We start from the raw sequence: 23,603 nt of genomic DNA on the forward strand, positions 1-23,603 counted from the left end.
TCAACTGTTTATTCTTCTGTCAAATGATTTCTTTCCTTGTGTGAAACTCTTAAATAATTCGCTGAAGTATAATAATTTGTTCTTTAAGCTTTTCAACCTCATGGGTTTTGGCTTATAGTCGCTAGGAAAAAGCAACTATAGAGGATGAGTAGCGAGTTCCGAGACTCACCAAGTAGTAGATAGAATCGGAGTCTGATTTATTAGCCAAGTTGTTATTCTTTTGCTACGACATGGCACTAATAGTAGCTGCAAAAAGGATAGGAGATTGAAGTGTATAATACCTCATGGATGGATCTAGAGGAATGTTAGAAGAATGAGTCATTCAAAAAAGAATTGAAAACTTAAAGTAAGAATGTTAAAGGAATGCAGATGAGTTATAGAAATAAGAACAAGATTTGATGCATATTGGATGAACTTCAAGACTGATTTTATAGAGATAGCATAAAGAACAAGACAAGCTATCATCTCTTCAAATCTTATTTAGTCAAAAAATACAAGATATTTTGGACACATATTATCAAAAGTTTTCTTGCTAAGTCAGCAAAATTAAAAACAGGTTGTCTCTATTTTTCTCGTAAATGATGAACCTCTGTTGTTATTTGCCGTTGTTGACCTTGCATTTGAACTCTTTCTCGTTCTAGCTCCTCTATTCGTGGTTATAGATCATGATCATACCAATCTGTAAATTTTTTCAACTCTTTGTTTTCTTATTTATCCTTTTATTCTCTCTATCCTTATTAGCAAGCTTTTGTCGTAATTCAGATATTTGGCTGTTAAGATGATCAATCTCACTCACCCTTGCCATTAACCTCCGAGATATGGTCGTAACAGAGGCAACATATTGAGCACTGAGCATTCTTGATTCTACAATAATCTCAGAATCAACCTTCCTAGAAAAATAGATCCCGCTCCTATCATGGTATTAACAACCTCAGGAGAGAAGATTAGTGGTTGATGCGTAAAGGGTTCCTAATTCAAGTCTGGAACATTAATGGAAGAGAATTATTCAGTCATACTATCGTTATGGAAAAACAAAACCCAGGTCAATGAGTAATGTGATTTTTTTGTATCCGATGGGTAAAATGATCATTTTTTTTATAGAAACTTGGAGCCCCCAATCTTGTTTATCAACAATATCAAGCGATTTTTTAAATTTTCAGCCGTACTAAATTCATAGAGTTAGGCCTCAAGGCTTTGCAACACTTTTCGGGTCATGGGCGACTCCAATTTTTCGATTATTTACAGTTTTCACTAATACACTGTTCTCTTTAGTTCATTTACTTGCTGCAGATCCTTTTTAACGATGCCAAAATAGGGAGAAGTTTTAGACTAGAACATTAACATTATCTGAATTGCTAAACTTGTTATATATGCTTGGAATTATATTTATACTTTTGTTTGAAAAACTAACGCATATTCTCAAGAGAAGCTTAAGTATTAATACAGATTTCAGGTTCTACCAAGTATTTGTCATCATAAAAAAGGGGGAGATTGTTGAATCCAAGGTTTCAAATTTCGTATAATTATATATCTACACATTAATTTTGATGATAACAAATTAATTAAAAGAATAAAGGAGTCTCAAGCTCAAATTATTTACACAATGGAGTCAAGCACATCAAGAAACTAAGTATGAGTAAGAAAGGAACAAACTCACATTAAAACTCATAGAATAATGTCGTATATCTCTTGAAAATTTTGAAATTAGAATTAAGGCTCAAAATTAATATTTTATCATAAAATATTAAAATACATTTCTACATGTGTATGAATATTTTGAAAATTAAATTTGAAAATTTGAAAGATGACTGATTGTCATCTTTTACATATGCATGACATGATTAATAGTTTGAATTTTGAAAATATTAAAGATGATTGATTGTCATTTTTCACATGTGCATGCTTTATTTGAATATTTTTAAAAGTGATTAATGCTCTTTTTGACTTATACAAAAGGTAAATGATTTTGTTTGAAAAAATTGAAAAGAAAATACTATTCATTTTGTCATATGCGAAAACTAAAAAAATTAAGTTTGAAATTTTTGAAAAGTTAATGATGTTGTCTTTGACAATTGAAAAAGACAAAACTTTTATTTGAATTTTTTGAAAAAGTGAATGATATTGTCTTTGACAATTGAAAAAGAAGAAACTTTTATTTGAATTTTTTGAAAATGAATAATGTTATCTTTGACATGTGAAATTTTAATATAAAGTTTCTTATGTCTATGAATAGAGCATTTGAGAGTTTTAAATTTACAATACCAAGAGCATATGCATATCATTGCAAGTTTTGCAACATTCATTCAAAGTTTTCAATCTCTCTTCTCTAAGCATTGAGCCTTAATTCTTATTCATTTTGAGAGAGATATAGTTTGCGTTATGTTGTTCTTATTTCACTCATTGATGAGTGTTCTCTGATAGCCTACCCACTATCATCTCTTGTATCAGTAAACGGGTGTGTATAACCCTTGTGCATATAGAAAGTGTTCTACACAGAGAATAGTTGAATCACCACGTGTAAGGTGATTGCAAGTGTAGAGGGTGTTCTACATGGATCCTTTGTAGCGGTGTTGTTCATATGTGTAATAGGTTTCTATCTCACTTGAAAAAGGTTGAATAGTAAATTTGGGAATCCTCAAGGGGTAGCTTGAGGCGAGGACGTAGGCAGTAGGGTCAAATCTCATTAACATACTGAGTTTGCTTATCTCTTACTCTTACTCTTTATATTTATTACTACTTCGTAATATTTTATATTGTGTATTTGGTTTATAATTGTTAATTTTTAAATACAACCTAATTCAACCCCCTCTTGTGTTAGTCATCTGGGCAACATCATCTTAGAATATAAGTCTAACAAACTATTGAGAATGGTACTTTTGTTTAATGTTATAGGAGGTGATCAAGCTAAGTTGATGGGTGTTAAGGTGAATCGAGTCTTAAAGATCCTTCTAAATTTCAAATGGGGCAATCAAAAGATCAAGAGTTAAGAAGAGCAAAGAAACAATACAAGGATTAGTGCAATCCACTTAGGACGATTCTAGTAAGAGCCCAATATTCAAGACGGGCTTGAGAAGGAGATCCAGTTTTCATCCACATAATACAAGCTATGGAAAACGTGACTTAGGATTTGTTGAATATTTGGGTTTGAATATGTTTGGCCCAAATATGTTTTATGTTTTATAAACCAAGGTTTCAAGAGAAGTTTTAAGGGTAGTTTAGAGATTATTTTAATTTTTAGCTAGGGTTTCTTTAGGGAAGGCCTTGTATTTCGCCCAAAAGTATTTTGGGAAAGATTCTTAAATTTTTAATTTAGGGTTTTATTTCGTTTAGGGTAAGGGTACTGTAGTGCGGTAGTATTCACTCATGGCATTTTTGGAAGATGGAGCTTTATTTCACCTAGGGTTTTGTGAAGTTTTAGTTTAAATACTCTTTATTGCCTCATTTTGAAAAATATGAAAGTTTATGAAAATTGATGAATTTTATTAATTGTGAGTAGAGTTTATCTCATCTTATTCTTGAATGAACTATTGAACTTATCAAAGGTAAATCACAACTTTTTGTGGCATTCCTCCTTTGTAATTTGGGTTCTTGAGACAGGTTTTTCAACGGGTCTAGATTTTCATATAATCTAGGTTTTTTTTTAAACGAATTCCTCAACAGATCTAGGTTTTTCATTGACTAGATATTGGCTTTCTTGGAAGAGTTTTCAAATTGATTGTGGGTTTAAAGGATTCTAATTTCACAGATTCATATCATAAGTTGAGAGTATGATTGGGTAGATCAGCTAGTATTGGAGTCAACTTCAATGATGATTTTGATGGACTTTAGTGGTGTTTGAGATTGATTTTTATTACCAGTAGGTAATATGCTAGTTGGAGTTGATGAGTTTTTAAGTTTATGTTGTTGGGTTGAAATTTATAGGTGCATTTACTTGTTTGTTCAGGATGGTTCAAACCATTTGGGCTTGTTGCTTATTTTAGACGGGATGTATGGACTTCCAATTAGATAGGGATATCTTGGATAAAGTTTGGGATTGAGGATAACTTTGCCATAAAGCTCATTGTTAGTATATATGTTGACATTTGTAGGAGCTGAGGAAACAATTTAAAATTCCTTTGCCGCGAATGCTATACTCATCGCTGCTCTTAGGATTCTTTTTTTTTTTCTAAACAAGCAAGATATATATATATATATATATATATATATATAGAGAGAGAGAGAGAGAGAGAGAGAGAGAGAGAGAGAGAGAGAGAGAGAGAGAGAGAGATACTACAAATTACAATTACAAAGTTCAGGGAGGATCAAAAAGAAAGAAATGGAAAGAGCCATCTAATGGTATGCTTCCAAAAACAAGATTGGTTGCTGCCCATTACGCTACAGAATGCCGCATCGATTTGCAAATCGATGAATTTTGACAAAACTCCAAAGCAAATTACTCACATACAGATGTTGAATATCCTTGATGATATTGGAGATATACCAATTTGGAGCAGTAGATTGGTTTGAAATAGCTGAAAGAACCAATTGTGAGTCTCCTTCAAAAATCACCTGAGTATGTTTGGATGATGCCGCCATTTTAGTGGCGAGGAGAGTGGCTATTGCTTTAGCGACAAGAGGGTTCTGGGATTGGATTTTATCAGTTTGAATGCTCTAAAAATTGCCTCTATGATCTCTGTAGACAACTGAAAGAGTGGAAAAGGTATCTCTGATTGCAACATCAAATGAGTAACTCAGGAAATTTGGTGGTGGAGGTTGCCATATTGCTTGCTTGTCCTTTTGCTTCATATTCCAAGAATCTTTGTAATTGAGATAGATATGATGCAGTTGGATTGTTGCTTCTTCAATATTGAATTGAAGTTGGTTATGCACTATGTCATTTCTTTGTTTCCAGATAAAATCTAAAGTTATGGCTGCAAAAAGTTGAAAAGAATGAACCTCTGAAGCTTGAAGGCCTAACTCTGCATGTGGAGAAATGATCATTTTGATCCAATCTGAAATTGAGGAAATCGGGAGAGCTCCTAGATTTAAAGGCCAAGAACTTTGACTCCATAGAATTCTCACTATTGGGCATTGAATAAAGAGATGAAGTGTAGTTTCTTCAGCTTGATTACACATCGGGCATTCATCCAGAACTGAGATTGAAATAACTTCGTTCACTCTTGCTCTGGTTGGAAGAATATTCCATAGTAGTTTCCATATCAATAGCTAGTGCCTTTCATGAATTTTCAATTTCCATAAAGACTTGAATAAGCTTTGTGAAACAGGTTGGTATGAAGATTCTTGCCCATTGGTAATTACCTGATATGCTATTTTAATGGAGAATTTTCCATTCTGAGATGGGGCCCAAACAATTCTATCTTGGATCTGTGAGAAGATTGGTAGAGGGATTTTCAAAATTTCATTGATGCTTTCTTGTTCGAATAAATCTTGCATCTTCCTTGTATCCCAATGTCTTGGATTACCTGTGATAAGGTCCGAGACCATTAGATCTGGATGAGCTTGATCCATTCCCTACAATGGGATAGGCTTAAAGTTCTCCTTAGTTGGTATCCATGGTGCTGCCCATATGTTGGTTGTGAGGCCATTATTAATATGAATACATCTTCCTTTGGTAATTGTGTCTCTCGTTTGTAGAATACCTTTCCAAAAATAAGAATCTGATTGGCGCTGTTGAACTTGCAAGAAATCTGATGTTCTGAGATATTTTGATCTTAGAATTTCATACCATAGTCCAGTCTGTCTTTCACACGTATCCCATCCTGTTTTTGCAAGAAGAGCTTGATTCATGTTTGTCATTTGTCGCAGTCTAAGGCCACCTGAGATTTTTGGTTTGCAAATGGATTTCCATGATTTAAGAGTCAGATTATGGGTCTTATCTTTTGGAAATCCCCACCAAAAGTTCTTGAAGCTTGTGTCTAGTATCTTACAGACTGTTTTGGGGAGCAGAAAGGTTGTCATGCTATATGTTGGAATAGAACTTGCTACTGATCTGATTAGCATTGTTCGGCCCGCCTGTGATAGGATTTTCATTTTCCATCCTTCTAACTTTTTCTCCACTCTGCTTAGAAGCTTTTTGAAATTTTCTTTCTTGTTTCTGCCAAAAGTAGTTGTGAGACCCAAATACTTCATTTTTTCTAAAGAGACTTTGTATGGAAGCCAATTGTGAATTTCTGACTTGACTGCATTGTTGACATTTCTTGTGATGAAGATTGTAGATTTCTGCATGTTGATCTTTTGGCTTGACCATTGTTGGAATTTTGTTAAGTTTTCTGAAATTGCTTTGGCATTGTCTGCAGTTGCCTTTGCGAAAAAGATCGTGTCATCTGCAAATAATAAGTGTAAAACTGGTGGGCTTTGCCTGCTTAATTTGATTCATTCCAAATTTCCTCTTACTTCTTCTTTTAAAAGGATCCTTGACAGAACTTCTGTTACTAGAATGAAGAGAAAAGGGGATATTGGGTCTCCTTGTCTTAATCCCCTTTGAGAGTTGAAGAAACCCCTCGGTGAGCCGTTAATGAGAATAGAAAAGGTAGCTGTGGTGATGCATTCTTTTATTAGGTTGATCCAGTTTTGGCTGTAACCGACTAAACTCATTACCTTGAATAAGAAATCCCACTCAACCATGTCAAAAGCTTTTTCCATATCAAGTTTGAGGGCCATCATTCCTTTGTTTCCTTTTTTCTTCTTTAAAAGGTGAAACAGTTCATGTGCTATGATAGTATTTTCCTTTATGTTTCTACCTGGGACGAAAGCTGTTTGCAAAGGAGATATAATGGAATCTAAGGTTAGCTTGAAACGATTGGCCATTATTTTGGTTATAATTTTGTATATGACATTGGTGAGGCTAATGGGGCGGTAATGGCTTAGGGTATTTGGATTTGGAATTTTTGGAATAAGAGCGATATTGGTGTGATTGATTTGTTTCAGCAGTTTACCCCTTCTAAAAAAATTCTTCACTACTTCCACTACCTCCTTTTTAATGATGCTCCAATAATGTCTATAGAACAAAGCTGTCATACCATCTGGGCCAGGTGCTTTGTGATTAGGGATCTGTTTTAAGGCCCCAAATATTTCTGTTTCACTTGGAACTGCTAGAAGATTCACATTGTCTTGGTCTGTAATTTGCTTCTCAAAAAGATCTTCTAAACTTTCCGGGAAAGTAGGTTTTGAAGAAGTATAAATGGATCGAAAATGACTGATGAAAGTATTTTCAATAAGAGTGTGATCCATAAACCAATTACCTGGGCCTAATTTGATGGCATCAATTGAATTTCTCCTTCTTCTGATTGTTGTTGATAAGTGGTAGAATTTGGTGTTAAGATCAGTTGAAGTGAGCCATGCTATTTTTGACTTTTGACGCCACAAAGTTTCTTCATGTTGTCTTTGTTTTTGAAGCTTGTGTTGGAGTTCTTTCTCTTTGTCCTGGTTGTACTCACCAATCGGTTTGCTTTGGATATCAATCAAATCTGATTCCAACTTTTGTATATTGTCCTGTATTCGACCAAAGTGATTCCTATTCTAGAATTTGAGAGCTTCTTTTGTAGATTTGATTTTCTGACAAAGAATATAAGCCAGGTTGCCCTGAAAAGCTTTGTTCCATGCTTCTTTGATAATGTTATGACTGAGCGGTTCGTGAATCCAGAATTCTTCAAATTTGAAAGAAGATGCATGTTTCTGGTTGTTGATTGTGTGAAGCAATAAAGGGTGATGATCTGATGCTGATGATGCCAAGTGTTGTAAGGATGCATCTGGGAAAAGAAGTCTCCATTCTTGATTTGCTATTGTTCTGTCTAATCTTTCTCTGATGAGAGCCATTCCGCTTCTATTATTTGACCAAGTGTATTGAGGACCTGAATAACCAATGTCAATGAGGTCGTGTCTGTCCATGATTGCTTTGAGTCCTCGGTTGCTATTGGTAATAAAAGGTCGTCCCCCATATTTTTCATTTTGATTGATAACATCATTGAAATCTCCTATACATAACCAAGGGCCATTAAAAGCTTGATGAATAGAGTCCAGGTGACTCCAAAAAGACACTTTTTGATGTTGTTGTGCAGGAGCGTATACATAAGTAAGTAACCAAGGATGATAGGAAGGATCAGAATACACCAAAACAGAAAAGGCATTCATATTCAGATTGACCCGTTCTATGTCCATCCCCGGTCTCCACATAAGTAATAAGCCACCTTTTTTACATACTGCAGGGATACAAACAAAAAAATGGAAATCTAAACTATGTACAATAGATATGGTGCGATCATCCGACACCAAGGTTTCCGACAAAAAAATGACATCAGGATTATATTTCTTAATATTAGCCCTTAGGTTTCTGATTGCATTGGGTCGGACAAGGCCCCTGCAATTCCAAGCCAGTGTTCTCATTTGGCTTTTGGAGGCATTTTGAAGCTTGCCTCGCTAGTTGATTTGGATTTGCTGTGAGAATGTGTAACTGGCTTACTATATGGATTCAACCTTCCTTTTCCTTTTGATTTTTTTTCTTTGCCTTTTGTTCCTGATTGCATGTCCACGAGAGAGTGAGAGTTGTTGTAGATTCTTCTGAAAAAAGCATATTAACTGTTTCATCAACTTGCTCTGGTTTCTTTATTTTGTTGAGGCGCTGTGATTTTCTTGTTGGTTCATAAAAGGACTCTGTATCATGTGGCCTTTTGGATGGAAGAAGATCTTTTGTCTGAGATTGAAGGGGCATTCGGTTGAGATATTCCTCTTGAGTAGACAGAGATTTAATATCTTCAGATTTGCCAATAATAAATTCAGCTTCAGGTGATATTTCCAAAGGTGCAACCGGGTTATCCACTTGCATTGAACTTGAATCTTCTAACAACTGAATTGTAAGATTGGATTTAGTTGGAATTTTTGCTGGGATAGGAGCATGTATAACCGTGGATATGCATTGGTCTAAGGAAGTATCTAACTGAGCATCAGTAGGAGTAGAGTCTGTCGTTGAGGGGACAAAACCATGCTCCACGTTAGAACCTTTCAGATGATTGAATTCGGCAGACTTGGATTGAGTTGGGATGGACCGGCTTGTAGATAATGATGTGGGCTCTTGAAGTGAGGACATGTCTCAATGGGCTAGAAAGCTTTGGAAGTAGCTTGATGGGCTGTTGAAGGTCCAGGCCCAGACACGTTCATTGTCTGAAGGCTCTTATAATCCTTGAAGGTAGAATAGATTTTCTGCCACTGAGCATTCCACGGTTGCTCATTTGCTTCCGTTGGCAATATCTTATCTTGATGGCTATGCACGTGTTCAGTTGTCCCCTCCTTTACCTGCTGTTCTGAAACCAGATTTGAAGACAAAAGGGATATTTTGCTACCGAGAGAGGTATGGTTGTGGGATTCGGTCGGTGGCTCTTCAACAGTAAAAATATTTATTCTTCTGGTTGGGGAAATTAATGATCTTTGTTCACTGTAGCAGAACAGTTCTTGAGGGAGTGCTGGATTCGTGATGTTGAAGGTTTCCGATGGGTTTTTTGTGGCCAATGTTGAGGGGGCAAGATGGATCCAACCTTGGTTGTTTTTCTTCACCATCGTAGATGTTCTTTCGGTAACTTCTTGCTGACCTCTCCTTGGAAACAGATTCAGATTTTGGTTTTGAACATTGGTTGGCTTCTCTTTGTTTTGATTGCCATAGAGATTAGTTTGACTAGAAAATTTTCCCATGAAATCGGTTTCTGTTGGTTGCCTGTGACCTGTTTGTTGAAAAGCCTGAGATATGCCTTGGTTGTTGTTGTACTCGGCTTTGATCCATGGGCCATAAATTAATCTTGATGTAGGTGAACTTAGAAATCCACAAAAAACTTGGGAATGACCGAGTCTACCACAGGCATAACAGAAGTCTGGAAGTTTTTCATATTTGAGAGCTATCCATATTTCAGAATTATCTAACCTTGGCATCATAAATCGTTGCTGTAATGGCTTAGTGACATCAATTTTAACCTTGATTCTGATGAATTTTCTGAAAGCTAGTCCATAGAGAGGATCCTCTTCCACTTTGATCAAACTTCCAAGTGCTCTCCCTATTTGAATAGCATTTTCTAGAGTAATATATAATCCAAAGGCAGACCATGGATTTGCACTTGGAATGGAGCATGATTTAAATTGATTTCTTTGAGAGTGGCCCCGGTTGGCCACTGTTTTAGGACCAGAAGATGCCCTTTGAAATTCCATGGGGTTTGATTGAGGACTCTAAGTTTATCTTGGGTATTTCTAAAGGTGAAAATAAAACTGTTTGTTTCCATATCTTCAATAAGGAAATTTTGTATAAAGTTCCATGATGCTTTGATGCATGAATGTATTGCAAATTTGTTTAAAGGCCGCTCGGCTACCAACCTGCCTATCAGAATTTTGTTTGAGATGTTTTGAGCTGATACTGGCGCTAGATGCAGGTTGAGATCATGCCATGAGAGAGCAGCTGTTTGAGAGATAAGGGAATCCAGATCCATCTTTGCTGCTATTGTGTTGGTTATCTTTGTTCTTGGGTGAGATGTAAAACAGAAAAGTAGCAACAATAAGTGCAGGAAAATGTAAAAACAGCCTCCTAGTTAGAGAGAGTTTGACTTCTCACTAGCCGGCCTCAGTTAGGTTTGCTGCTCTTAGGATTCACTCAAATTGTTGTCAGCTTGACTTTCCCCAACCATTCAGACTTCTTTACACTCGTACTTGTTACACTCTTGAAAAAGACCATTTCATGAATTATTTGCAAAATGGTTTGTATGACATGGCCTAGCCTATTATTCAGTTATGGTCCAAATTTTTCTTAGGAAATCAAAATGTTTGAAACAACCTCTCAATGGGTAAGTTTATTGTTATGAATTGTTTTTACATGCTTTAAATTTTACAATCTTTGTTAAATGCTTGTATTAAATCATTTTACAAAAACTATGCCCTGTCTTGGAATATTGTTTTTTTTTTTTAAGTTTCTAAGTCATTTTTTCTCTTTCTTCGAATTCTTTTGGGATTTGATACGAAGCAAAACTGCCATTTTTGTAACTTTTTTTCAAAATTGGACTTTGAGGCAAGGGAAAAAAAACCTATTATTTCATTTTTATCTATTTACTTTATTTATTTATTTATTATTTTGGAAGTCTGCCTATTTGTCCAACTTGATGAAATATTTTTGGCGACTCAGTTAATGTTTTGACAAGAGTTTTGGAACTATATTGACAAGTTGTTAGAATTTCAATTTCCTTGTATTTTTGTCAAAAAAAAAAACCGTTTTCCATAGAAGAACCAACCTTGAACCTAACTACGTCATTGTGACCTTCCCATTCATTTTGCTAGTTTATTTATTTCTTAGTTGCTTGGTGGAACCACACTTTTTCTCTATTTCATGTCATGAAATGTATATTTATTACATTTTACTATGTTACAAAATTTATATATGTTATACATTATATTATGTCACAAAATGTATATCTATTACATATTATATTATGTTATGAAATGTTCATATGTTACATATTATGTCATGTTACAAAATATTATCTGTTTTACATTATGTCATTCATCTCACATACATGTCACGTTATGTTACGTTAGGTCATCTGTCATTTTGTTTCATATCATATCATGTCTTGAGTATAGAGTGTCTTGAAAATAGTTTTGCCACATCAAGTCAAGTCTGTTTATGATTGTCACGACCTTAAATGCTAGGATAAGGTAATATCCTAGTGGAACTCTATTGTTCAAGCTGGAGTGTCTAAAGTAGTGTAAAATTTCTTGGGTTGACAAGATAAAAATCAGCAAGTTTCAAATAGGACCTAATTAACTGGTTTTTAAAGCGAAGCCAAGCACCAACGTCGAAGGTGACACCCACATTTCAATTTCTATTATACGCACTTGTGCGGGTGCATATACTAGTCACGAGATATGTACATTAAGTTTTTCATAGCAAGTGTCGATACCTTTGAATTGATACATATGTTAATGCACTCACAACTAGTGTAAATACTTGTAATTTGATGTGGTATCAATAGGGACACACACCTCAAGGGGACTTGTGTAGCACCAACTTTTAATTAACTAATTTAATTGTTGAATAGGATCCAAATTTCATGTTCAATTTCAGTTCCGTTTAGTTCACGTTCAGTTTCAATTTAGTTCACGTTTAGTTTCAATTCAGTTCACGTTCAACTCATGTTCAATTTATGTTACTTCACGTTCAGTTCAAATCATATTATGTCACATTCAGTTTTCAGTTCACATCAGTTCAGCTCATTTCATGTCAGTTCAAGTCATGTTAGTACATGTCATGCATTTTGTCAAGTCACTTCCAGTTACTCATATTCACATTTTGCATTCATGCCTTTTTTTTTTTTTTTTAAGAAGAGCCAGTATTTGTATTCATGCTTTTATTGTCATACATGCATATGTAAACTATCAGTTTAAGTTGTTTGTTAACTTGCTGAGAGTTGTAATCAAATCTCACCGTAATAGTCCTGACTATCAATCCCTCCAGCATGATAGATCATGTGCTAGAATTAGGAAATGCAATAGACAATCAACTGGAAGTGATTGACTAGATAGTGACGGCATGACATGGAGCTTCTCGCTTCGATGCTACATTTTATCAATAGTATTATGACGTCTTTGATCGAGTTGAGCGAGCTACTCGATGGATTAGCCTAGTAGTTACCTTAGTTTTTGCATATACTTAGGGAGCTCTGTCTCTAGTACTTTTATGGTTACAAAGTTTTTGGACTTATGCTATAACTTGAACATCTATTATTTTCAGTTTATGAAATATAATTTTTAGATTCATGCTAGATGCATTGTATCTTTAATTGTCACGAACGGAGGCAAATAACATTGTGTTGCATATTTTGATGCTTAAGAATCCATCCAATCTCAAGCAGAATCTGGGAACGTCACGGTTATCTTGGTTAATGTGTGTCAAATTGTGTAATAGGTCTAGCAATGGGTTTAGAATTAAAAAGTAATGAAGTTTGTAGAAATGCAAAGTACAAACTTTACAAAGAAAACCTTTTTAAAACACACATCACGACCCCAAGTTGGGATGTGATATTATTCTAGTAGAATTCTTCTATCTAATTTGAAGTGCTTAAAGATGGTGTGAATTCCCATAGGTTGGTAAAGAAAAGTCAACGACCTCGAACGAGATACTAATAATCTTGGAGGCAAGGGAAAGTGCCTTCTTGCTAGTGAAGGCTAGTGATTTCAGTACAAGGGTTTACGTTAAAAACAATGATTTCTGTTTTTAAAACATGTGATTTTTTTATGAAAGAACTATGTAATGTTACTATTATTAACCTTACTGATCATGCTACAGATTCCAGCTCATCCTCATAACAGACACACGGTGTCACACAGCACAATTCTTCTTTTTATTCTTTCCTTTTATAGAATGTACTGAAGGAATATTTGTTTGTTACTCTCTGCTGTAGGTGCAGTTATTCTCTGCTATATATTGTTAGGCTCTTCTTTGTCTTATTCACTGTAAAGTTCTTTATATATACCTCTGTATTGCTCATTACATAATCAACGAAATAGTATTCTTCTTCTCAGTCTCATTACGTCTAATATGGTATCTAGAGCCATTTGACAGACTGTCCAAAGATCCATGGCTGCGTCCTCTTCTTCACCCAACCCTCCCTCTCCCTCTTTTTCTCATCTTATTTCTACCAAGTTAACCAAAGAAAACTATCTCCTATGGAAGGTTCAAACCTCTGCCTATCTACGGGGCCAGGACTTATACACCTTTGTCGATGGCACCTCTCCCTCACCCATTAAGTTTCTCATCGAAGCTGACTCTGCACCCAAAGCCAACCCTGCCTATCTCTCCTGGCAACGCACTGACCAATTGGTTCTCAGCATTCTTTTCTCCTCTCTGTCTGAGTCTATTCTCAGCCATGTACTTTCCTCAACTTCCGCTTATGACCTCTGGAACAAACTTGCCTCAATGTTCTCAAGCTAAGGAGTTTCAGGTGCGGTTTCAACTCACCAATCTCTCCCGTGGAGAACAAACCATCTCTGAATATTTTGGCAAGGTGCGTCTACTTGCTGATTGTTTAGCTGCTACTGGAAGCCATCTGTCTGATAAAGAACTTGTTACCTACCTGTTAAATGGGTTAGGCCCTTCGTATGAATTTTTTGTCACATCTATTACTACAAGATCTGACCCTCTTACCTCTCATGACTTATATCAAATGCTCCTCATCCATGAGAACCGTATTTCTCACAATGCCAAATCTCTCATTTCTTCTGGAGATATTTATGCAAATTACAGCTCTAGTGCTCCACGTGATCAAAGGGGTCGTGGCCTTTCTCGTGGTAATAGAAATGGTCGTAGCAGAGGACGCCATCATAACAATGGTCGTGGACGTGTTTCCTTCACCAACACTGCTCCTCAATACAACTCAACACGTCCTACCTGTCAAGTATGCAACCGGGTTGGTCACATTGCTCTTCAATGCAGGAATCGGTTCAACAATGCTTTTCAGTATGAAGCTCCCTCAACTTTCTCAGCCAACTACACGGCCAACTTCCCACCTCAGAATAGCTCTCCTGACACCTTGTGGTACCCAGACTCAGGCGCTACTCATCACATTACCAATGACATGAGCAACTTGAACTTGTCATCAGTACCGTACAATGGTGATGAAACTATTCGCGTAGGAGATGGTAATGATCTCTCTATCAATGCTCACGGTGATTCATCTCTACCCACAACTTCTTCCTCCTTTCTTCTTCGAAATTTACTACATGTTCCTCTAATCACTAAGAACCTTGTCTCTGTCCTCAAATTCTGTGTTGATAACTGCTGCTTCTTTGAATTTCACTCTTCTCATTTCTCTGTCAAGGACTCTCGGAGCAGGAAAATCCTCCTCACCGGACCAACCCATAACGGTCTTTATGTGTTCCCATCTCCAGCATCTTCTCCCTCTGCTAATGTTGGTGAACGCACTTCTCTTGCCCAGTGGCATCGAAGGATGGGTCATCCATCTTTAGCTCAAGTCTCCTCCATTCTGCGCTCAAAGTCCCTGCCAACTTCTCCCACCGATGCTGTTTTTCAATGCCCTGAATGTCCTCTTGCCAAAGCTTGTCAACTTCCCTTTCAATCCAGTTGGGCCTCTTCTACTGGGCCTTTAAATTTAGTGTACTCAGATTTATGGGGCCCTGTTCCTTATGTTTCTAGAATGGGCTTTAAATATTACATCTCTTTTGTTGATCATTTTACACGTTTTACATGGATTTTTCCTCTCAAACTCAAATCTGAGGCTCTTAATATTTTCTCTATTTTTTTACCTCTTGTTGAACGCATGTTTAACACCAAGTTAATAACACTGCAAACCGATGGAGGTGGTGAATTTAAACCCATCACCTCCATGTGCCAAAAACTTGGAATTAAGCATCGTCTTTCTTGCCCACACACCCATCAACAAAATGGGCTTGTTGAAAGAAAACATCGCCATATTGTGGAAACTGGGCTTGCACTCCTGGCCCACGCATCTCTACCATTTACTTTTTGGGCCGATGCTTTTGAAACCGCAGTATATCTTATTAATCTTCTACCCTCTCCTACCCTTAACAACCAATCACCTTATTTCATGGTCCATAAAAAAGACCCTGACTACAAATTCCTAAAGGTGTTTGGCTGTGAATGCTGGCCCAACCTACGCCCATACTTACCAAACAAACTCAACTTTAGATCAACCTCATGCTTGTTCTTAGGATATAGCAGTACCCACAAAGGGTACAAGTGCCTTGATCTACATACAAACCGACTCTATATCTCACGAGATGTCCGGTTTCATGAAACATCATTTCCCCACAAAAATTTATCACAGCCCACGTCCAACATTCCTACACCCACCACCCAAATTTCCTTACCTCTCTTCCAGACATCCATTTTAGGCCCAATACATACTTCTTCAAACCCTGGCCCAATTCCCTCTACACCATCTTCCTCTTCTTTACTTGGCCCTATCTCCTCTCAACCCATCAATCCTTCTATCTTACCCAGTCCGAGACTACCCTCATCTTCAACCTCTGATAACACTCCTTCACCCACTTCCAATCTCCCTGTTGTTCCCCTAAATCATGGCCCTTCCACCACTACCTTGGTTCCTCCACGTTCTCCCATCATAACTCGTTCCTCCACCAACTCTCTCCGACCACGGATTGCAACTGATGGTACCATTCCCTATCCTTCTCGAAATTGTTTTCTCACCACTGCTACTGTACCTGATGACCCTTCAAGTTACTCTACAGCTTCTAAGTTCTCGGTTTGGCGTGAAGCCATGGCTCAAGAGTACACTGCTCTCATGCAAAACCGTACATGGAGTCTTGTTCCCCCTGTCAATATCTCTAACGTGCTTGGCTGCAGGTGGGTTTACAAAACCAAAACCAATGCTGATGGCTCATTTGAGAGGAGAAAGGCGCGGTTAGTAGCAAAAGGTTTTCATCAACTCTCTGGGATTGACTACAATGAGACCTTCAGCCCCGTGATCAAGCCAACCACTGTACGTCTAATATTGTCCATTGCTGTTACCCGAAAATGGCCCCTGCACCAATTGGACATCCACAATGCTTTTTTGCACGGCACCCTCACTGATGAAGTCTATATGCAACAACCCCAAGGTTTCATAGACCCAGTTCATCCCAACCACGTATGCAAGCTTCATAAGGCTCTGTATGGCCTCAAACAGGCCCCACGGTCCTGGTTTGCTGCACTTACTTCCTGGCTTCTTCATTATGGTTTTACTGCATCTAAAGCTGACCCGTCGTTGTTCATCTTGCATCATCATCACACTACCATTTTTCTGTTGATCTACGTCGATGATTTAGTTATCACTGCCTCTTGTGCTTCTGCCATAACTAATCTCATTCGTGATCTAGGAAAGGCCTTTCCAGTAAAAGACCTTGGCAGCTTGTCTTTCTTTCTTGGTGTTGAAGTTGTCCACACTAAGCAAGGACTTATACTAACACAGCGCAAGTATATCAAAAATCTTCTCAATCGGAGTAACATGCTTCATGCAAAACCCATGACATCTCCTATGGCTGCCTCTCTCAAATTATCTAAGTTTGATGCCCCTGATTTTGATGATATCACTTTGTACAGAAGCTTGGTTGGTGGTTTACAATACCTGTCTTTAACTAGACCCGATATAGCCTACTCGGTCAACAAGGTTTGCCAATTCCTTCATACTCCAAAAGCAACACATTGGAGTGCTGTCAAGAGAATTTTCCGATATCTTAAAGCCACTATCAATCACGGCCTCCTTTTTGCCCCTCAAACCAGCTTCACTCTTCAGGCATACTCTGATGCCGACTGGGGAGGATGTCCAGACGATCGTCGATCAACAGGAGGTTACTGCATCTATCTCGGCAAGCATCTACTCTCATGGAGCTCAAAAAAACAAAAAACTGTGGCTAGATCCTCAACAGAGGCCGAGTACAAAGCTGTTGCTGCCTCAGCTGCTGAACTTATATGGATACAAACACTTATCCGAGAGCTTGGTTTGTCTCTTCCTCAATCTCCAATTCTTTGGTGTGACAATCTTGGAGCAACATATCTCTCGGCTAATCCTGTCTATCACTCTAAAACCAAACATATGGACATTGATTACCATTTTGTCCGAGATCGTGTAACTGCAAAACAGCTTCGTGTATCATTCATCAGTTCACAAGACCAGATTGCAGATGTCCTAACTAAGCCCTTGGTTGCTGATAAATTCCTCCACTTCAAGACGACTCTCAATGTGGTTGACACCCCCTTGGATTCGAGGGGGCGTATTAACCTTACTGATCATGCTACAGATTCCAGCTCATCCTCATAACAGACACACGGTGTCACACAGCACAATTCTTCTTTTTATTCTTTCCTTTTATAGAATGTACTGAAGGAATATTTGTTTGTTACTCTCTGCTGTAGGTGCAGTTATTCTCTGCTGTATATTGTTAGGCTCTTCTTTGTCTTATTCACTGTAAAGTTCTTTATATATACCTCTGTATTGCTCATTACATAATCAACGAAATAGTATTCTTCTTCTCAGTCTCATTACGTCTAATAACTATGAAATGTATGTCAGAATGTATTTTATTCTAATACAAATATTTGTTAGCTTCCAATGCTAATTTTTCATACTCCTAGACACATGTTAGGTGCATTCATATTATCTGTCATGAACGAGGGGAATGTATAACTTGGTGTTTTATATCCTGACGTCTCAACTCCATTAAATCCCAAGCAGGGGGTTAGGGGCATCATAATATATATTGCAGAGAAATTAAAATTAGTTCTTTCAATACATCAATTTACAACTTCAAAAAAACATAATTCAGTCTCAAGAATTGACAACAAAAGGTGTCTGAGAAAGAAAATAACTTCAGATTTCAATAGTTTGTTTAAGATTTTTATATGATGTAAGATGAATGGGAAAGCTAAAATTACACATCTGATGCAGCAGGTTTTCCTTCTTTACCATCTTCTGCTCCCCACCTTTTAACGCGTTTATGTGCCAAAATTACCTACAGATGTACATTGTATGTGCATATACATGTTTGCATGAATAAAATCGGCTAATGTAAAACTAGAAAACAAACATCTATAATTAAGCTGACAAAAGGCAACAAAAGCTAATACCTGTTGGTCCCAGTCGGTTCTATAAGTGATAACAACGAGTACAAGAGTCTGAACAAATGTTCCAAACAACATTCCAACCCAAACACCCTACAAGATGAGATTGAGAAAAACATGAAACATTTACAGTTGAGCTTTGCATGGAAATATGCTGATCTTTGGGATGATATTTACATTTTAACCATTTCTTTTCTTTTAACATTACTCATGTCTGTAGAGAAGGGAACACTTTAGCATATAGTCTTGCGAATCAAGGAGCAGCACTGTAAGTTCTCTTCCATTTTTAAACTTTCCAAACATATGGTTGGCCTTTTCACTTTAGATCGTACAGATATTCCAAACTTTCAACGTTAGATTGTTCTTCATGGTTTTCTTGTATTTTCAGTATTGTATCTTTCTCATCAATGGTTTTTCATAAGAGCTTGGTTTTGGGATTTCCATCTGTTACCCCTTTGCCCTTACATATAAGGTATTCCTCTGCCATAAATAAAGGTCTAACAATAAAATTAGGGTACCGTCATTTTCTTAGAAAAAATGAATTTGCAGTTAAACTTACTTATCTGACATGTTTCCATAGGTAATAATTTAATATGACCACATTTTATCAATCATGTCATATAAATAGTATGGAATGTGTGTCCACACAAACAGGCAAATAGAATTCTTCCCGTTTTAACTTTTGGTGTAGTCAGAAAACATAGATTCTAAACACAATATAGGAATGGTAAAGCTCACCTTGATTCCCATATTAAAAAGATATCCAAGAACAGCACCAACGGGAATTCCCACAAGATAATAGCAGGCTATGTTAACATATGCTACTGTGCTCTGCCACCCAGCTCCAACAGCAACTCCTGTCGACGAAAATCATCTACTTTGCAACTAAATAATAAAACCTTACAATAGTTTAATGATAGCCACAATTTATACTCATTATATGAGTAAGCTTGGTTCGTGGAATCATGGTTCATTGAATATGATTTTTCTCAATCATAAATAAGGATTATTAATAAAATTAGGGTACCGTCCTCTTAAAAAATATCACAAGGGTGGTCGGACAATCCTTTGGCCATGAGAGATGACATAAGCCAGGACTAAAATGTCCTCCTAAGTACTATAGTCATCAGAGAATAGCACGAGAGATTGAGAGGAGAAAAGTACCAGAGAGCACGGGTTGAATACTGTTCAATAGTATTGATACAGCCAACAAGGGTGACAAGCTTGCAACTGCTTCAACCACCTCCTGACTGTCGGTAAATATGTAAGCAATACGTCCTCTCACAAATAAGAAAACTAGAAAAAGGGCAAATCCAATGACAAATGAAGTCAGCACTGTATTCATGATTGAGAACTTTGCCGCTTTTGAATCCCCTCTTCCCAATTCGTTTGATACCCGAACACTGTAAGATTTCAATCAAGTGTCAGTACAAGAATGAGGCTAAAACATTCATAAGCATATCTTACATATTTTATGAATATGTAAGCAATACGTCATCCGTCATAAGTGAGGGTTTATCAATAAAATTAGAGTACTGTTATCTTCTCTTGAAAAAAAAAAAAAAAAAAGAAAGAAGTAATTCTAATGCTTCACAAAGTTGATGAAAAAACCACATTCAAAACACAATTTCAAGCGGAGAAAAGCTACTCTCGCAACGTTGATGTGGACTATGTTTCAAGGATGAAGATGATGGTGATACCTTGCTGCAGCCAAGAATCCCAGAGATATCATCATTTCTAATCCATTGATGTTAAGGCTGTAGAAAAAGATCAGATATTTCAATTATCAAGGGGCCTAAAACAGAATTCATTGTGTCTGGATAATGTTTCCAATGGTAACATGATGGCACGGGTATGAAAACGTGACAAAGTAAAGGGAGGGGAGCCTGAAAGAATTACCATATAGATAGAGCATCAATGGAGACCTCAGCATTTTTCATGAATCCTGCTAGAATAAGCAACCCTGTATTGTAGCAGATCTCGAGACTATCATAAATAAAAGAGCGTTCAGTAATAATTATAATACAAAAGCAATCATGCCAGTCATAAAATCTTACAAGGAACTCACAAACTTCGAAAGGTCATAACGAGAATTTCTATAAAGAAGAATAATAACTGTTTTTCAGGAAAAAAAAAAAAAAAAAAAATACTATGCCATATTACTTTGGTCTGTGTTTAAAACATAAGTCTCTGAACACCCGTTGGATGTGCTTACCAGAGCATAACACCAGATGAAACGGAAAGCTTGATAACAGGCCAAAGCTCCTTGAAAGCGAGTGATGAGAAACCTTTCCATGTTTGCCGACATCCTCCACACATAACAAATGCAAGCTGACCAATATTTGGAATCCAATATGCCAACACAGTGGAGAACATTGCACCAGGAATCCCAAACTTATACTTCACAGTTAAAAGCCATGAGAGGAGGAGGTGGATTGCAATTGAAAATGCTGCCAAGTAAGTTATGATCACGTTTTTGCTCTGTGCTTGTAGGAACATTTGACATGTAAAACTTGGAATCAAGGAATATAGCACGGCAATGAACCAGTGACCAATGTCCCCTCCAATATCTGCTATATTCTCTTCTTGGCCTAAAATCTTAAGAATTGGGGTTGTGAAGATTAGTAGAGGAAGGAGAAAGATTGAAGTCAAGAACAAGACTATCCACGATCTTTGAAGATATACTCCAAGCATGTTATACTGTTTCGCCCCGTATGCTTGCCCACAGAGAGTTTCCAGTGCACTTGCCATGCCCAACTGCACTTACGAATTCACAATTACAATTCAAACGCAGATTTCATTACCAATTGCATGCTGTTATCACAAAAAACGATGATAAAATCCTCAAACAGAGAACACGTCCTGTCAGGCCATTGTCGGATGCAATTTACATTAAATAATAACACGTAAGATCAGTTGAGTGATTCTTGCTTTTGTGTTTTCGTTTCTGTTTCTCTCCGCAGCATCCATCTCACAGTACTTTTATCCAAGTATTGAAAGATTCTATTTCAAGTATTTCATCTGAATTTGAGAGCTTTAAATGGCAGATAAATAGGCACATGAAATGAGTGTTACAGCATTTATTGAACATTCAACGTTGCATAAATATATAAACAAATAACAATCAATACAAACGTTCAGATAATAGTACTTGGGGAATCGTGATCCTCATTTTACTATAATCCACATTGCATCTATCTCAAGCCCCTTTCAAAATAGTTCAAGCAAGAGGAGCCTGCTCCAATATCATGATCCATTAAAGTCAGGGCCATGGTGATGAGACCCAAAACCATTTCCATTCAAAGCATAAGCCGATACTAATTTGTCATCAAACCAGAAAGAAACCAGAATGGCAAAAACATACCAGGACGCCGCTTGAAAACCTCAAAAGCACGGTATATACGAAAGAGTAGGCAGCTAGTTCTGCAGCACCAATGTGACCAATAAAGGCTTGACTGATAACATTGATCCCAAACGTGGTGAATCTGGTCACTATAGCAGGCCCCGCCACAACCCACAACTTCTTTGTCTCGCTCCAAACCTTGTTCTTTAACGACACTTCATGATCTGCAACAGTTACTTCTGCTTCTGCTGGTTTGCTAAGAAGTTCCTGGTTGATGTCTCCTTCCATGTTAACACCATTAACAGAGCTTTCTGCATATTTTTTGATTATCAATAATCTGCATATATATATATATATATATATATATGTAATATTGAGAGAATTCCATGTCTGATTTTTCAATTTTTTTATAAAATTAATATCTCAAGTTCTCAACCCCAAATGTCAACAAAAGGTAAATGACAGTCAACAGCAGGTGAATGGCAGTCAAATGTCAATCAAAACTTGACTGATGCCGCGTACCAATTACGGTGTTAATTTTTTCATGATAAAATTAATGGAGGTATTGAATTTCGAGCGAAAAAATATAGTTGTAAGTATAATTATGTATTAATCTATATATTAATATGATGTGATTGATTAAAAAGTAAATTTTATTAAAAACAGTTTTAATTTAAATTTTAAGTATGAATAAATCAATATGAATACACAGATTAGTATGTAACTGTATTTGTATATAGTAAAATTCATTTTGAGCTTCTTAAAATTTAAATAATAATTTTGTTAGAATTAAAAATTAGAGAAACCATAGTTCGACCCAGGATCGATCTTGGTAATTTTTTTAAAAATTTTTTTATTTAATGAATAAGTAATTATTTTTTTTAATAATATTGTGAATTTATTTTTAAAAATATGAAAAAAATGAATAAAAAATATTAAAAAAATTCGGGAGTGCTACTACACCCACGGTAACATGGCTCTAAAAATTAAGAGCTGAAATTGTAAAAACATGAAAATCTTAGTAATGTACCCCCTTTCTTTTAGGGTAACAATACACATGACATCAATGGTCATATTTCATTTAGATGCACTCTTAAATATTTTCTAAAGAATATAATCACACGTAAAGAATCAGCATTCACACAATTGTCTCATGCCCTTACCCTTCTCTCTCTCTCTCTCTCTCTCTCTCTCTATTATTAGTCAATTGCAAATAAAAATTAGAAAAAAAACATGTACAAAATTCTTTAAAATTTATTGACAGTGTAAATTATTGCTTAAGCCTTGCTTCTAAATGGTCTGGTTATGAAATCCTATGAAGAGCCATGGTTGAGAGTTTGAGTTGCAGTTGGGACTGAGTTGCAACTCAAACTCCCAAGTTTTGTCATAAATTTGCCAAGACGCATGCTTAATGACACTTTGAGTCCTTCAATTGTAAAGTTAAGTTTCCTGATTGAAATCAAGCTTGGAGAAAACAACTTAAATGGCTTAGTCCCTATAAATTTTAGGGAATTGAAATCGTTAAGGTTGTTGGATTTGAGTGGAAACAATCTTTCACCCATCATTGTTGAGATTTTTGAAGGTCATGATTGAGGGAAATCCTGTGTTGGTCGCTAATACAAGTGATGTATCTCACTTACC

The 23,603-nt window shown here is 36.6% G+C and overlaps 1 protein-coding gene and 1 long non-coding RNA gene across 3 annotated transcripts; one reads left to right on the plus strand and one right to left on the minus strand.

Annotated features, from left to right (window-relative positions):
* The first annotated feature begins 9,207 nt into the window (after positions 1–9,207).
* LOC122280146 lies at positions 9,208–11,220 on the plus strand. 2 transcript variants are annotated; one of them, XR_006229746.1, is made up of 3 exons: positions 9,208–9,343; positions 9,437–9,565; positions 10,407–11,220. It is a non-coding gene; the product is annotated as an uncharacterized LOC122280146 (long non-coding RNA). The 2 variants fall into 2 exon arrangements; XR_006229745.1 differs by having other exon boundaries at positions 9,437–11,220.
* A 7,068-nt stretch (positions 11,221–18,288) lies between these two features.
* Positions 18,289–22,298, minus strand: LOC122280145 (protein DETOXIFICATION 21-like). Its single transcript, XM_043091145.1, has 8 exons — positions 21,984–22,298; positions 20,835–21,376; positions 20,519–20,605; positions 20,320–20,376; positions 19,784–20,022; positions 19,358–19,476; positions 18,626–18,712; positions 18,289–18,510 (listed from the first exon to the last, which is right to left on the minus strand). Exons 1-8 carry the CDS (start codon positions 22,248–22,250, stop codon positions 18,430–18,432), a joined length of 1,479 nt encoding a protein of 492 aa, XP_042947079.1. The 5' UTR covers positions 22,251–22,298; the 3' UTR covers positions 18,289–18,429.
* Positions 22,299–23,603: the final 1,305 nt, after the last annotated feature.

The sequence above is a fragment of the Carya illinoinensis genome, chromosome 10 (assembly GCF_018687715.1).
Source record: "Carya illinoinensis cultivar Pawnee chromosome 10, C.illinoinensisPawnee_v1, whole genome shotgun sequence".
Lineage (NCBI taxonomy): Eukaryota > Viridiplantae > Streptophyta > Magnoliopsida > Fagales > Juglandaceae > Carya > Carya illinoinensis.